The 17601-nt window shown below is 46.5% G+C and overlaps 1 protein-coding gene across 1 annotated transcript; it reads right to left on the bottom strand.

Annotated features, from left to right (window-relative positions):
• Positions 1-647: 647 nt before the first annotated feature.
• TIRAP (TIR domain containing adaptor protein) lies at positions 648-17330 on the bottom strand. The gene is made up of 3 exons (XM_056541734.1): positions 17283-17330; positions 8890-9476; positions 648-4537 (listed from the first exon to the last, which is right to left on the bottom strand). Exons 1-3 carry the CDS (start codon positions 17318-17320, stop codon positions 648-650), a joined length of 4515 nt encoding a protein of 1504 aa, XP_056397709.1. The 5' UTR covers positions 17321-17330.
• Between the last annotated feature and the right edge of the window lie 271 nt (positions 17331-17601).

A 17601-nucleotide genomic window follows, 5' to 3' on the forward strand; every position in this document is an offset into this window, starting at 1 on the left:
AATCAATACAGAATTTATTTGGGATGTCCATTCTCCTTACAAGCAGAGAGCTTAAAATTTAGAAAAATTCTAAATTTTAAAATTTTTCATGAAATTTTAAAATTTTTCACCAAGAAATGATGGAAGTATAGACGAAAATTTACCACTTAGTTCAAGTAGAATATGTCACGTAAAACAGAGCTGATGCAGCTCTGTTTTATTGATGTAAATGGAGCCAAATTGAGGACAGGGGTGGTGCTGTTTTCAGAAGAAATTCCCTTTGTTTTTCTATTGCTCTTTTAACACGGATTGCCAGGCTTCACCAATACTGCAACAGTAAACACAAGACTAAAACACGGCCACACGGATACACAGCACCCTGGACCCCATGTAACCAAATGATGCATAAATAGCAGCTTTATTACAGCATAAACTATACAGTCATAAAATATCTAAAAGAAAAGACGACCTTAAAGGGCCAGTCCAGTCTTATCTTCTACTACTAATGCACGAAAAAGCATCTCCATAATGTAGTGTGAAAAATAATTTGGTGTGAACGGCAAGAATTTGGAAAACACTGATTTTTTTTAGGGTAAATATAAGAGCGTTCTGGCCTAAGGTGCTTGTATAGATGTTGTTGTGATGTGCCTGAGAATCAACGTTCGCTGTCATGTTAGCTTATCCATACCACTTGTGTAGACATCACTGCAGTCTGAGTGTGTGCTCACTGTTTGCCCACCACTTGTGTAGACATCACTGCAGTCTGAGTGTGTGCTCACTGTTTGCCCACCACTTGTGTAGACATCACTGCAGTCTGAGTGTGTGCTCACTGTTTGCCCACCACTTGTGTAGACATCACTGCAGTCTGAGTGTGTGCTCACTGTTTGCCCACCACTTGTGTAGACATCACTGCAGTCTGAGTGTGTGCTCACTGTTTGCCCACCACTTGTGTAGACATCACTGCAGTCTGAGTGTGTGCTCACTGTTTGCCCACCACTTGTGTTCACTTCACTGCAGTCTGAGTGTGTGCTCACTGTTTGCCCACCACTTGTGTAGACATCACTGCAGTCTGAGTGTGTGCTCACTGTTTGCCCACCACTTGTGTTCACTTCACTGCAGTCTGAGTGTGTGCTCACTGTTTGCCCACCACTTGTGTAGACATCACTGCAGCCTGAGTGTGTGCTCACTGTTTGCCCACCACTTGTGTAGACATCACTGCAGTCTGAGTGTGTGCTCACTGTTTGCCCACCACTTGTGTAGACATCACTGCAGCCTGAGTGTGTGCTCACTGTTTGCCCACCACTTGTGTAGACATCACTGCAGCCTGAGTGTGTGCTCACTGTTTGCCCACCACTTGTGTAGACATCATTGCAGTCTGAGTGTGTGCTCACTGTTTGCCCACCACTTGTGTTCACTTCACTGCAGTCTGAGTGTGTGCTCACTGTTTGCCCACCACTTGTGTAGACATCACTGCAGCCTGAGTGTGTGCTCACTGTTTGCCCACCACTTGTGTAGACATCACTGCAGTCTGAGTGTGTGCTCACTGTTTGCCCACCACTTGTGTAGACATCATTGCAGTCTGAGTGTGTGCTCACTGTTTGCCCACCACTTGTGTTCACTTCACTGCAGTCTGAGTGTGTGCTCACTGTTTGCCCACCACTTGTGTAGACATCACTGCAGTCTGAGTGTGTGCTCACTGTTTGCCCACCACTTGTGTAGACATCACTGCAGTCTGAGTGTGTGCTCACTGTTTGCCCACCACTTGTGTAGACATCACTGCAGTCTGAGTGTGTGCTCACTGTTTGCCCACCACTTGTGTAGACATCACTGCAGTCTGAGTGTGTGCTCACTGTTTGCCCACCACTTGTGTTCACTTCACTGCAGTCTGAGTGTGTGCTCACTGTTTGCCCACCACTTGTGTAGACATCACTGCAGTCTGAGTGTGTGCTCACTGTTTGCCCACCACTTGTGTTCACTTCACTGCAGTCTGAGTGTGTGCTCACTGTTTGCCCACCACTTGTGTAGACATCACTGCAGCCTGAGTGTGTGCTCACTGTTTGCCCACCACTTGTGTAGACATCACTGCAGTCTGAGTGTGTGCTCACTGTTTGCCCACCACTTGTGTAGACATCACTGCAGCCTGAGTGTGTGCTCACTGTTTGCCCACCACTTGTGTAGACATCACTGCAGCCTGAGTGTGTGCTCACTGTTTGCCCACCACTTGTGTAGACATCATTGCAGTCTGAGTGTGTGCTCACTGTTTGCCCACCACTTGTGTTCACTTCACTGCAGTCTGAGTGTGTGCTCACTGTTTGCCCACCACTTGTGTAGACATCACTGCAGCCTGAGTGTGTGCTCACTGTTTGCCCACCACTTGTGTAGACATCACTGCAGTCTGAGTGTGTGCTCACTGTTTGCCCACCACTTGTGTAGACATCATTGCAGTCTGAGTGTGTGCTCACTGTTTGCCCACCACTTGTGTTCACTTCACTGCAGTCTGAGTGTGTGCTCACTGTTTGCCCACCACTTGTGTAGACATCACTGCAGTCTGAGTGTGTGCTCACTGTTTGCCCATCACTTGTGTTCACTTCACTGCAGTCTGAGTGTGTGCTCACTGTTTGCCCACCACTTGTGTAGACATCACTGCAGTCTGAGTGTGTGCTCACTGTTTGCCCACCACTTGTGTAGACATCACTGCAGTCTGAGTGTGTGCTCACTGTTTGCCCACCACTTGTGTAGACATCATTGCAGTCTGTATGAAGGTCCATAGTCATTGACCAAACTCCGGAGTCACTTGTGTTGATTCGTGTCTCCCGACTGAACGAATCCTTGGTTGTGGTCGTGATGCATTTACAGTCTGTACAGACATCTCTATTATTGATAAGTGGTGGGGACAAAGATAAGTCATTGGTGGTCTCCTGCTCGGTCACAGAGCTGCTTAAGAACACATCACTGGTGGTCACTGAGCTTTTTGAAACGGTGTCACTGATGGTGTCCATTTTGGTCACAGAGCTTCTCATGGTCATGTCACTAGTGGTCTCCTGGTTATGGCTTCTAATGGACACATCACTGGTGGTGTCCTGTCTGGTCATAGTGCTTCTCATGGACATGTCACTTGTGGTGTCTTGAGTCACTAAGTCCATAGTCATTGACCAAACACCGAAGTCACTTGTGTTGATTTGTGTCTCCCGACTGAACGAATCCTTGGTCACGGTCGTGATGCATTTACAGTCTGTACCAATATCTCTATTATTAATAAGTGGTAGGGATAAAGAAAAGTACGAGTCGGCCCCCTGTTCAGTCATAGAGCTGCTTATGGACACTTCGCTGGTGGTCACTGGGCTTCTTGAGGATATGTCACCGGTGGTCTTTTGTTTGGTAACAGAGCTTCTTATAGTCATGTCATTAGTGGTAACATGGGTGAGGCTTCCAAAGGACACTTCACTGGTAGTCTCCTGTCTGGTCATAGAGCTTCTCATGGACATGTCACTGTTGGTCTCCTGGGTCACATAGCTTTTAAATGAAGCTTCAACATTGGTCTTTTCTGTCATTGGAGTTCTAGAGGACACATCACTTGTCAGTCCTGTTACAGACCTTATCATGGACAAGTCACTGGTGGTCTCTTGTCTGGCCATAGAGCTTTTCAAGTCACTGGTCTTGTCTGCCACCAAGCTTTTTAATGGAACTTCACTGGTGTTTTCCTCTGTCATTGGGGCTCTAGAGAACATGTCACTGGTGGTCTCCAGTCCAGTCACAGAACTTCTTATAGACATGTCACTGGTGGTCTCCAGTCCAGTCACAGAACTTCTTATAGACATGTCACTGGTGGTCTCCAGTCCAGTCACAGAACTTCTTATAGACATGTCACTGGTGGTCTCCAGTCCAGTCACAGAACTTCTTATAGACATGTCACTGGTGGTCTCCAGTCCAGTCACAGAACTTCTTATAGACATGTCACTGGTGGTCTCCAGTCCAGTTAAATAGCTTCCCATGGATACATCACTGAAAATCTCAGACGCTGAGCTTCTTAATGAGACTTTCCTGGAGGCCTCCTGGGTCACTGGGCATCTTAAGGACATGTCACTTGTGGTCTCCTGTGACACTAAGCTTCTTATTGAAACTTTATCGGTAGTCTCCTCTGACATCGGGGTTCTAAAGAGCACCTCACTGGTAGTATTTAGGGTTGCTGGGCTTTTTAAGGATATGTAATTGGTGATCTCCTGGGACCCTGGGATTTTTATGGACATATCGGTGGTGGTCTCTAGCTCAGTCACAGAGCTTCTTTTTGACAGGTCACTGGTGGTTTCCTGAGACACTGAACTTTTCTCCTGACTGTTTTCCACAGACATCCTGGGGCTCCGGCTGTTTTCCACAGACATCCTGGGGCTCCGGCTGTTTTCCACAGACATCCTGGGGCTCCGGCTGTTTTCCACAGACATCCTGGGGCTCCGGCTGTTTTCCACAGACATCCTGGGGCTCCGGCTGTTTTCCACAGACATGTTTCTTGGAGAATATGAAGGAATCTGGTCACTTGTAATAGTTATCATATCTTTTAGATCTAAAAAAAACAAACAAACAGGAACATGCAAATAGTTGGTCAAGAAGATACAAAGTCCTCCACAATGAAAGTGTACTATACCTCTAAAAGGCGTACTCTTTTTAAAGGGGTACTCCCGTGGAAAACTTTTTTTTTTTTTTTTTTTTAAATCAACTGGTGCCAGAAAGTTAAACAGATTTGTAAATCACTACTATTAAAAAATCTTAATCCTTCCAGTACTTTTTAGGGGCTGTATACTAAAGAGAAATCAAAAAAAGAAATGCATTTCCTCTGATGTCATGACCACAGTGCTCTCTGATGACCTCTACTGTCAATTTTAGGAACTATCCAGAGCAGCATATGTTTGCTATGGGGATTTTTTCCTGCTCTGGACAGTTCATGAAATGGACAGCAGAGGTCAGCAGAGAGCACTATGGTCATGACATCGGAGGAAATGCATTTATTTCTTGGATTTCTCTTTAGTATACAGCCCCTAAAAAGTACTGGAAGGATTAAGATTATTTTTGTAGAAGTGATTTAAAAATCTGTTTAACTTTCTGGCACCAGTTGATTTAAAAAAAAAAAAAAGTTTTCCACGGGAGTACCCCTTTAAATTAACCCCAGGCTGCAGACATATGAAACAAAAACATAGACCTACCTGCCGCTGCTCCCTCCCTGATCCCAACCTCCAGTGCAGTCTTCTTCCTGGATGCCGGTGCTCAACACGTCATACTGTCACTCCTGCCTTGGCCGTTGATAGGCTAAACTGCAGTGTGACATATTGAGCTCTGGGACCAAGTAGAAGGCCAGTGTCAGAGCTCAATACATTACACTGCAGCTCTGCCCATCTCTAGCCGTGCAGGACATTGCTGCTGTTAGCAATTAGCTGAGCCGCAGAGTGACGCGTTCACCACCAGCAACCAGAAAGGACCGCAGCGGAGGATAGAAGCAGCAATACCGGGCACCGAGGGTGCAGCGGCAGGCAAGTCTAACTTTTTGTATTATATGCCGGCAGCCGGGGGATAATGTGTAAAAAAAAAAAAGGTTCTACAGTGGAATACCCCTTTTTAAGTCAATAGCACAGCATCAATGTTCTTCATCTATTGTCATTTACTTGTAATTTAAACTACACAAAAATAATTATATATTTAGTGTTGCATCAATGTAAGTGAACCCACTACATGGACTGATTACTAATACAATTGTGGTGGCCCAGTACGGGAGGTGTTACCCCGTACCCTTGCTGTCCTGTCAGGCAGCCTCCCCTCAGTGTCCTCTGGGCCCCTTGTACTTGTTTCCCTCCTGTACATATGTTCTGCAGTGTAATGTATTATAAAATGTCTTGTTGCTTAAGAGTTGTACCATGTGATATGTCATGTGATTGTTACCCAGGAGGTACCAGTGACCAGGTGACCCCAAGAGTGACCTATGGGCTCCCTGCTAGTCTCCCCCATATAAGCCCTGGATGGAGCTAGCCTCGCTCTCTTTTGCTCTTTGGAGATAAGTATTTGCTGAGGTCAGTCGTGTCTAGTGTGTGTCCGGAGTGTTGGAGGCCTCAAAGTCAAGTCCTGCAGCCACCATCAAGTCAAGTAAGATACAGTCATAGCTTTGTCAGTCTTCAGTCAAGTCAAGTCAGACCCTGTGAAGTCAGCGTGGTCTGATTTACATTTTCCGGTCCTACTACAAGTCCCAGCAAGCCCTTAAGGGCTCTGAGTCACTGATCACCTCCTTGGGCCCTGGCAGAACTGTATAGACTTTACCATCTGTCTACCCTCAGTAAAACTACTGTTACCCGTAACTTTTTATCGGAGTCATTATTGCCCCCGTGCCTAGCCCAGGATCCAGCAGTATACCTTCCAGTGGTATTGAGGATAAACCACGCCCTGGCGTCACGAATACAAGGAGTTAATGCCATCTGCCCCTAGGGTAACAACATCTGCCCTCATCACACCCCATTACCACACAATGTGATCTGATTACTCTCTATTTGCAATTATACATGAACACAATGTAACTAAACTAATACTGCAGACAGCTGTATGATGTTCATATCTTTTATCAACCACATTGAGTAAACATGCACAGTGCAGGGAAAAAATGTCAGTGAATCTTTTGAATTTAATAGCCCGTAGATCCACCTTTAGCAGTACTAACCGCAAGCAAACATTTCTTGTAGTCATGAATATGATTTGCACAATAATGAGGAGAAATTTTGGACCAATTAATGTGTTTCCGTTAGAGGTGCACCGAAATGGAAATTTCAGAACCAAAACGAAACCAAAAAATAAATAAAAAAATGTCCAGCCGAAACCGATACCGAAACCGAAAATGACTTCTCCCCATCTTCTGGTAAAATGCAGCGCTTCGCTCATTAGATTAGATTCCCCCACATTAGTTTGCCAGCTCCCCCACATTAGGTCAGGAGTTCCCCCACAATAGTAGGCAGCTCCCCAACAATAGTAGGCAGCTCCCCCACATTAGATCAGAATTTCCCCCACAATAGTAGGCAGTTCCCCCAACAATATTAGGCAGCTCCCCCCAACAATATTAGGCAGCTCCCCCCACATTTGTAGGCAGCTCCCCCCACATTTGTAGGCAGTTCCCCAACAATATTAGGCAGCTCCCCCCCCCACAATATTAGGCAGCTCCCCCCCCAACAATATTAGGCAGCTCCCCCCACATTTGTAGGCAGCTCCCCCCACATTTGTAGGCAGTTCCCCAACAATATTAGGCAGCTCCCCCCCCCCACAATATTAGGCAGCTCCCCCCCAACAATATTAGGCAGCTCCCCCCACATTTGTAGGCAGCTCCCCCCCACAATAGTAGGCAGTTCCCCAACAATATTAGGCAGCTCCCCCCCCCCCACAATATTAGGCAGCTCCCCCCCACATTAGGTCAGCAGTTCCCCCACAATATTAGGCAGCTCCCCCCCAACAATATTAGGCAGCTCCCCCCAACAATATTAGGCAGCTCCCCCCCACATTAGGTCAGCAGTTCCCCCACAATATTAGGCAGCTTCCCCCACCCCACAGACATACAGCTTCCAGCCATATACAGTGTATGGCTGGAGGCTGTATGTCTGTACTGTTGCCCCCACAGTGTTTCGGTCACCGCTCCTCCGGCCCGGGGTCACATCTACTGCTATGGCCTAAGGACCATAGCAGTAGGTGTCAGGACCGGGGGAGCGGTGACCGGAACACTGAAGAAGATGAAGCGGTCACTTACCAGGCCCCGGCCAGCGCACGTTCTCCTGCGCCGATCCTGCGGTCCTCCTGCGTCTCTTTGGTTGTCAGTGACGACTCGTGCGTATGACCATAGAGGCGGAGAAGCGAAGGACCAAAGGAGGATCGCGGGAGGACGCCGGGGAATGGTGAGTGATGGGAGGACATCCTTATGTCCCGAAAAGATTTTTCAGGACACAGGGATGTCCGGGATAGGAATACTACTTTTTATGTGCCCGGGCCGGCTCCTGTGTGTGGCTGCAGGCGGGGGCCGACCAGAGCTTATAAAAACTAATACTGTATACTAAAAACCAGGGGGCCTCCAGCTGTTGTGAAACTACAACTCCCAGCATGCCCGGACAGACTTTGCCGGTCCGGGCATGCTGGGAGTTGTAGTTTCACAACAGCTGGAGGCCCCCTGGTTTTTAGTATACAGTATTCGTTTTTATATGCTCTGGCCGGCCCCCGCCTGCAGCCACACACAGGAGCCGGCCTGGGCATATAAAAAGAAGTATTCCTATCCCGGAGAGGGCCCCCCCTAGATGTTGCGCCCGGTGTGGCCGCCCCCCCCCCCTGCACCTCCCACGCTACGCCTCTGGCACTGGCAGTGTTTGTAACTTGTGCTGTGGGCGGGGAGGGGAGGTGGGTCATTATCGGCACATTTTTTGTTGTTTCAGCATTTCCCCGAAATAGCTATTTTCGGACGATATGTATCAGCCGCCGATATATCGGTGCATCCCTAGTTTCCGTTCATCAATATTTCTGCCTAGTGTGAAGCGCCCTCTTCAGGTCAGGCCACAGCATCTCCACAGGGTTAAGGTCAGGACTCCTGAACACATATCTTTCTGGGAAACAGGGGACATCATGGTTTGCTGGGGCCACGTTGCTACCTCAAGACCCGGACACCTTGTAATTATTGATCAATTAATCCAAGTGTATAAAAGGGATACAAGGGTGACTATCCTTGACCCTAAACCTATAGACACTGTGGCCTGACTTTAGGAGGACCGATGCACATATGGCATCCCATGGATGAACTGGATCAAATTTTCAGGGAAAATGGTCCAAAATTCCTCCTAAATGTCTATACAAGGAGATAGTATCCTGTAACCCTGGCTGTGTAAAGATGAAGATCTGTAATTTTGTACTTACATGTCACAATGGCTCCTTTAATTTTATCGAACACACTTTTGTCATTTAGCGCAGTCTTGTAGGCGTACATGTGCTTCATCTCTACCGGATACTGTGCGAAGGTCAACCCAATCATAACCGGGATTAGGCGCCCATTGGAGCACGGCGCCTGCATGAGGGACTGGTGCATCTGGTATTTACACCAGCCATCGGATAGGAAGTGGGAGGTCAGCAGCATCACCCAGCAATGGCTGCTTTCTATGCCACTGCACATTTCTGAGGATTCAGGACTCCCTGGCAACATGTCCTTCATAGGGAGAAAGCACCGCAACTTCTCCGGCTGCGCCTCCAGGTAAGAGAGCATCTCCATTGCATAAGAGCAGTCAGCGTCCTCCTTACTGTGACAGATGTAGACGTCGTACTGGTTCCCCCAGCGCACGCTGTTCTCCGGCCATACAAGGACAGGCTCAGGGTTGGGTGGTTGCTTAGTTTTTAATGGTATATGATGGCTGCTGGTCACGGGACTGGCTCTGGTCCCACGATCTTGTCCCGCAGCAGTCTTGTGGGGTGATTTGATTTTACTCTCCCTTGGGCCCATTTCCAAAAACCTACAGGAAAAAAACAAAACATTTTCTTAAAATTACGTATGAAAGAAGAAACTATTGACCTGCCGAACTCCGGTCACATCCACAGGTGTATTCATATTGTTGATAACTTGCTCCATAGGTTGCAGACCTAACCTCTTCCTGCTTCTCCCTGCTTGTTCAGCATCTGTACACAGTTTGTTCTGATGTAGTGTATACACTAAGCCTTCCTGAAAGTGACTCCACCAGCAGAATAGTGAGTGCGGCTCTGGAGTATAATACAGGATGTAACTCAGGATCAGTATAGGATAAGTAATGTAATGTATGTACACAGTGACCTCACCAGCAGAATAGTGAGTACAGCTCTGTAGTATAATACAGGATATAACTCAGGATCAGTACAGGATAAGTAATGTAATGTATGTACACAGTGACTCCACCAGCAGAATAGTGAGTACAGCTCTGGAGTATAATACAGGATCAGTACAGGATAAGTAATGTAATGTATGTACACAGTGACCTCACCAGCAGAATAGTGAGTACAGCTCTGGAGTATAATACAGGATATAACTCAGGATCAGTACAGGATAAGTAATGTAATGTATGTACATAGTGACCCCACCAGCAGAATAGTGAGTACAGCTCTGGAGTATAATACAGGATCAGTACAGGATAAGTAATGTAATGTTTGTACACAGTGACCTCACCAGCAGAATAGTGAGTACAGCTCTGGAGTATAATACAGGATATAACTCAGGATCAGTACAGGATAAGTAATGTAATGTATGTACACAGTGACCTCACCAGCAGAATAGTGAGTACAGCTCTGGAGTATAATACAGGATATAACTCAGGATAAGTACAGGATAAGTAATATAATGTATGTACACAGTGACTCCACCAGCAGAATAGTGAGTACAGCTCTGGAGTATAATACAGGATATAACTCAGGATCAGTACAGGATAAGTAATGTAATGTATGTACACAGTGACCTCACCAGAAGAATAGTGAGTGCAGCTCTGGAGTATAATACAGGATATAACTCAGGATCAGTACAGGATAAGTAATATAATGTATGTACACAGTGACTCCACCAGCAGAATAGTGAGTACAGCTCTGGAGTATAATACAGGATATAACTCAGGATCAGTACAGGATAAGTAATGTAATGTATGTACACAGTGACCTCACCAGAAGAATAGTGAGTACAGCTCTGGAGTATAATACAGGATATAACTCAGGATCAGTACAGGATAAGTAATGTAATGTATGTACACAGTGACCTCACCAGCAGAATAGTGAGTACAGCTCTGGAGTATAATACAGGATATAACTCAGGATCAGTACAGGATAAGTAATGTAATGTATGTACACAGTGACCTCACCAGAAGAATAGTGAGTACAGCTCTGGAGTATAATACAGGATATAACTCAGGATCAGTACAGGATAAGTAATGTAATGTATGTACACAGTGACCTCACCAGCAGAATAGTGAGTAGAGATGAGCGAATTTACAGTAAATTCGATTTGTCACGAACTTCTCGGCTCGGCAGTTGATGACTTATCCTGCATAAATTAGTTCAGCTTTCCGGTGCTCCGGTGGGCTGGAAAAGGTGGATACAGTCCTAGGAGACTCTTTCCTAGGACTGTATCCACCTTTTCCAGCCCACCGGAGCACCTGTAAATTCGCTCATCTCTAATAGTGAGTGCAGCTCTGGGGTATAATTCAGGATGCAACTCAGGATCAGTACAGGATAAGTAATGTATGTACATGGTGACCCCACCAGCAGAATAGTGAGTGCAGCTCTGGAGTATGATACAGTTTATCTGGTCTTCTCTGGATACAGTCCCAGTTCCGGTTATGTATTTATGTTATTAGCTGCTATTTCTTTTCACTGCTAATTACCATGTATTGAAAACGATGACTGATAAAATCTATAGAGTGCTAGGTTATATACAGGGGCATCGTTTTGCAGAGGGAGGGGTAGTTCTTATTGCAGTTAACCCCTTAATATATCCAGCCTTTTCGGCATCATACTGATGGTCTTATATTGGTGATGGGGCTCACTGTATAAGAATAAGTTCACACTGTGTAAAATGTCCTGACTTATTTTATGCATTTTCATCCGTAATCTGAAAAAACAGGCACATTTTTTTTGCAGCTGTTCTTTTGCCTTCTTCCTGGTACTGGAGCAGAAATAAGGTAGAATAAGGGATTATTTCAGTTGTGATGTACAAAACTGTGAAATTCCAAGATTAATACGTTTCTCCAGTACTGCCAGGCTGTAGTATGCTATGTTATAATAATAATAATAATAATAATGATACTAATGATACTAATGATAAATAATTACAGTGCTCCCTCAAGTTACAATATTAATCGGTTCCGGGACGACCATTGTATGTTGAGACCAGAACTCTATGGAAACCTGGTAATTGGTTCTAAAGGCAACAAAATGTCATCCAAAAATAGGAAAAAGTGAGGATTAAAGAAAAATAAGTAGATAACTAATACAGATAAAGCAAATCCTTACATATAAAAGTAATAAAGATCTGCTGGAGCTGTAATCACTGTCTATGTCAGTGTTTCCCAAGCAGGGTGCCTCCAGCTGTAGCAAAACTACAACTCCCAGCATGCCCGGACAGCCTTTGGCTGTCCGGGCATGCTGGGAGTTGTAGTTTTGCAACAGCTGGGGGCTCCCTGCTTGGGATAAACTGGTCTATGTAGAGGACAGGAGCTTCTTCAGGATCCTGTACAGAACACGCAATGTCCTAAAAAAGTAACATGGAGTCACCCTCACCTGGTGTGCAAAGGAGCAGCTAACCCTGGTACAGGTAAAGAGTACAGAACATGTAATACCTCCCTGTACTGTAGGGGGCGCTACCAGACACCAGTCAGTGCATGCACTTCAGTAATACAGGTGTTTTACCAGTGAATGCCAATTCCGATTGGTCAGTTCTTCCAGCCATTGACACTAGAGATGAGCGAACTTACAGTAAATTCGATTCGTCACGAACTTCTCGGCTCGGCAGTTGATGACTTTTCCTGCATAAATTTGTTCAGATTTCCGGTGCTCCGGTGGGCTGGAAAAGGTGGGTACTGTCCTAGGAGACTCTTTCCTAGGAATGTATCCACCTTTTCCAGCCCACCGGAGCACCTGAAAGCTGAAATAATTTACGCAGGATAAGTCATCAACTGCCGAGCGGAGAAGTTCGTGATGAATCGAATTTACTGTAAGTTCGCTCATCTCTAGCTGTGACATATAAATACATATGAGTGCATAGGAATGGTCTCCTAAACCAGCGTCAAGCACAATGAGAGACAGCAAACCGAAAACAGGGGTGTTGCAATGATGCTACAGGGTCTGGTGGTATTAACCCTTGATTTGTCGTGATGCCAGGATGGGGTTGTTTTGGATAGAAGGCCCTGCCGATAACCGGCCCAAAAACGGCAGGAAAATAAATGGAATGTGAACAGCAGGATTTATGAGATAACTGGAACTTTGAATTAAATTCTGGTGCAAACAGTCTTTACAAATATACAGTTTCTCCTGAGGTTACCGGGATGCAGGTTCCTCGCAGGCATTGGTGAGAATAGTAGTCTTGAGATTTAAAGGGGTATTCTGGGCAAAAACATCTTATCCCCTATCGAAAGGATAGGGGATAAGATGTCTGATCGCGGGGGGCCCACTGTTGGGACCCCCCACGATCTCCCTGCAGCAGCCCGCATTCTATGCGTAGCTGCATCTGAAGTTTCGGAAACCGCCGGGCTTCCGAGACGGGGACGTGACGTCACGCCACGCCCCCTCCATTCATGTCTATGGGAGGGGGCGTTGCAGCCGTTACGCCCCCTCCCATAGAAATTAATGTAGGGGGTGTGGCTTGACGTCACAACCCCGTCTCGGAAGCCCAGCGGTTTCCAAAACTTCAGATGCAGATACGCATAGAATGCGGGCTGCTGCAGGGAGATTGCAGGGGGTCCCAGCAGCAGGCCCCCCCGTGATCAGACATCTTATCCCCTATCCTTTCCATAGGGGATAAGATGTTTTTGCCCGGAATACTGAATAGTAGTCACTAGGAATTTGTAGATAGAGCTTGGTAACTCACGGTTTTGTAGTGGCTGCTGGTTCCTTAGGCTTTGGCCTAGGTGAGATGAATTGAGATATGCTGATTGTGCTTGCTTTGGATCCGGGAGATAAGGGAAAAGGGAACCAAGAGACTGAATTTAGAGACTACAGCCCCTTATATACTAAGGAGGCTGGACTAATCCCATTGGTTGAAAAGCCTGTAGGTCCAGAACCCAGAGAACTCTGGGTACATCACATGACAGTATCACATGACCCAGGAAGGTCCTACACCTTAGTACAACTTTATACATACAGTAAACAATACACACAATACATTTATAATGCATTTTAGAAGGTGTAGTTGATAAGCAAGGGGTGAAAACCTTGCAGGAGAGCTCTGTGGAATGGAGGGACTCTAACTGAGGGGACTTAAGACAGGGACAGGAAAAGGTCCTGTACCAGGATACCACACAGATATACAGAGGGGGGGGGGGCTTCTCTGTCTGTTTACTAGCTGGTCTAGTACTGCTTTTTCGGTTTGCTGTCTCTCATTGTGCTTGACGCTGGTTTAGGAGACCATTCCTATGCACTCATATGTATTTATATGTCACAGCGCACTTCTCTTGCATTATTTGCATGATTGCACTTATCTATATTTCTACCTGGTCCTCTCCTATACATCTGTGTGGGACTACTGTATAATTGTATTTGTTTGGTATAGCTGGCCACGACTTCCGATTAGTGCTACATAGCCATTATCATATTTGACTCTGTACCCCTCCTTTCCCTAGTCCCCACTCTTTCCTGTGTCCATGCCTCTTGTTTTTGTATCATTTTCATAACAAAGATGACCTATTTTTATATATGGACCTTTTTGAGTGGTTTTTAAGGTTTATAGGTTATTTAATTCAGTGGTTTTAAGCACCACAGGACCTCATCATTTGGTTTACATTGGATGTATCCCTTCTTTATGTTGGTGGACATTACCTGTGTTGTTGCATAGGACTGCAGGTAATATCTACTACATTTTCTGTACTCAATTATCACTGTGTTATCTGTGCTGTTACATAGGACTGCAGGGCACACTAGTGAACATAAGACTGCAGGGCATACTAGTGGACATAGGACTGCAGGGCACACTAGTGAACATAGGACTGCAGGGCACACTAGTGAACATAGGACTGCAGGGCACACTAGTGAACATAAGACTGCAGGGCATACTAGTGAACATAGGACTGCAGGGCACACTAGTAAACATAGGACTGCAGGGCACACTAGTGAACATAGGACTGCAGGGCACACTAGTGAACATAGGACTGCAGGGCACACTAGTGAACATAGGACTGCAGGGTACACTAGTAAACATAGGACTGCAGGGTACACTAGTAAACATAGGACTGCAGGGTACACTAGTGGACATAGGACTGCAGGGCACACTAGTAAACATAGGACTGCAGGGCACACTAGTGAACATAGGACTGCAGGGCACACTAGTGGACATAGGACTGCAGGGCACACTAGAGAACATAGGACTGCAGGGCACACTAGTGGACATAGGACTGCAGGGCACACTAGTGGACATAGGACTGCAGGGCACACTAGTGGACATAGGACTGCAGGGCACACTAGTGGACATAGGACTGCAGGGCACACTAGTAAACATAGGACTGCAGGGCACACTAGTGAACATAGGACTGCAGGGCACACTAGTGGACATAGGACTGCAGGGCACACTAGAGAACATAGGACTGCAGGGCACACTAGTGGACATAGGACTGCAGGGCACACTAGTGGACATAGGACTGCAGGGCACACTAGTGGACATAGGACTGCAGGGCACACTAGTGGACATAGGACTGCAGGGCACACTAGTGGACATAGGACTGCAGGGCACACTAGTGGACATAGGACTGCAGGGCACACTAGTGGACATAGGACTGCAGGGCACACTAGTGGACATAGGACTGCAGGGCACACTAGTGGACATAGGACTGCAGGGCACACTAGTGGACATAGGACTGCAGGGCACACTAGTGGACATAGGACTGCAGGGCACACTAGTGGACATAGGACTGCAGGGCACACTAGAGAACATAGGACTGCAGGGCACACTAGTGAACGTAGGACTGCAGGGCACACTAGTGAACATAGGACTGCAGGGCACACTAGTGAACGTAGGACTGCAGGGCACACTAGTGAACGTAGGACTGCAGGGCACACTAGTGAACGTAGGACTGCAGGGCACACTAGTGAACGTAGGACTGCAGGGCACACTAGTGAACGTAGGACTGCAGGGCACACTAGTGAACGTAGGACTGCAGGGCACACTAGTGTACATAGGACTGCAGGGCACACTAATGTACATAGGACTGCAGGGCACACTAATGTACATAGGACTGCAGGGCACACTAGTGAACATAGGACTGCAGGGCACACTAATGTACATAGGACTGTAGGGCACACTAATGTACATAGGACTGCAGGGCACACTAGTGAACATAGGACTGCAGGGCACACTAGTGAACATAGGACTGCAGGGCACACTAATGTACATAGGACTGCAGGGCACACTAATGTACATAGGACTGCAGGGCACACTAATGTACATAGGACTGCAGGGCACACTAGAGAACATAGGACTGCAGGGCACACTAGTGGACATAGGACTGCAGGGCACACTAGAGAACATAGGACTGCAGAGCACACTAGTGAACATAGGACTGCAAGGCACACTAATGTACATAGGACTGCAGGGCACACTAATGTACATAGGACTGCAGGGCACACTAGTGAACATAGGACTGCAGGGCACACTAGTGAACATAGGACTGCAGGGCACACTAATGTACATAGGACTGCAGGGCACACTAATGTACATAGGACTGCAGGGCACACTAATGTACATAGGACTGCAGGGCACACTAGTGAACATAGGACTGCAGGGCACACTAATGTACATAGGACTGCAGGGCACACTAGTGAACATAGGACTGCAGGGCACACTAATGTACATAGGACTGCAGGGCACACTAATGTACATAGGACTGCAGGGCACACTAATGTACATAGGACTGCAGGGCACACTAATGTACATAGGACTGCAGGGCACACTAATGTACATAGGACTGCAGGGCACACTAATGTACATAGGACTGCAGGGCACACTAATGTACATAGGACTGCAGGGCACACTAGTGAACATAGGACTGCAGGGCACACTAGTGAACATAGGACTGCAGGGCACACTAATGTACATAGGACTGCAGGGCACACTAATGTACATAGGACTGCAGGGCACACTAATGTACATAGGACTGCAGGGCACACTAGTGTACATAGGACTGCAGGGCACACTAGTGAACATAGGACTGCAGGGCACACTAGTGAACATAGGACTGCAGGGCACACTAATGTACATAGGACTGCAGGGCACACTAATGTACATAGGACTGCAGGGCACACTAGAGAACATAGGACTGCAGGGCACACTAATGTACATAGGACTGCAGGGTACACTAATGTACATAGGACTGCAGGGCACACTAGTGAATCAAATTTAACAACCTGCCTGAAACAAAAAAAACTTTTTGTTGCCCATAGCAACCAATCACAGCTCGGTTTCCATATCTTAACAAACTCTGGTAAAATGAAAGCAAAACTGGGATTGGTTGCAATGAGAGGTTTGTGGCCCACATTGATAAATCTGGGCCACTGACTACATTGTCTAGTCGCGGTACGACAGCATATAAAATATAACTTACCAGACATTCCTCTTTCTGTGATCTCCTGGTTGAACCATGTGAAAAGTGTCCTGTGAAACAATAGAAAAACACTACAAATATCAGTGTGAACAGGGTCAAATGTTACAAATTGATGAATAATTGATGAATAATACAATGAATAAGTGTTTCCCAACCAGTGTGCCTCCAGCTGTTGCAAAACTACAATTCCCAGCATGCCCAGACAGCCTTCGCCTGTCCGGGCATGTTGGGAGTTGTAGTTTTGCAACAGCTGGAGGCACACTGGTTGGGAAATACTGCTGAATGAACAATGCAAATTTGAAGGTCAGAAAAAAGCCAG

The sequence above is a fragment of the Hyla sarda genome, chromosome 10 (assembly GCF_029499605.1).
Source record: "Hyla sarda isolate aHylSar1 chromosome 10, aHylSar1.hap1, whole genome shotgun sequence".
In the NCBI taxonomy this organism is placed as follows: Eukaryota; Metazoa; Chordata; class Amphibia; order Anura; family Hylidae; genus Hyla; species Hyla sarda.

What these genes read in the sequence shown, in the direction of transcription:
- TIRAP (XM_056541734.1), bottom strand. Translation starts at nt 17,320, where the DNA reads ATGGTTCAACCAGGAGATCACAGAAAGAGGAATGTCTG. An exon ending in CACAGAAAGAGGAATGTCTG is followed by an intron (nt 9,477 to 17,282) that starts GTAAGTTATATT and finishes TTTTTCCTGTAG; the next exon opens with GTTTTTGGAAATGGGCCCAA. An exon ending in TAAAGGAGCCATTGTGACAT is followed by an intron (nt 4,538 to 8,889) that starts GTAAGTACAAAA and finishes TGTTTTTTTTAG; the next exon opens with ATCTAAAAGATATGATAACT.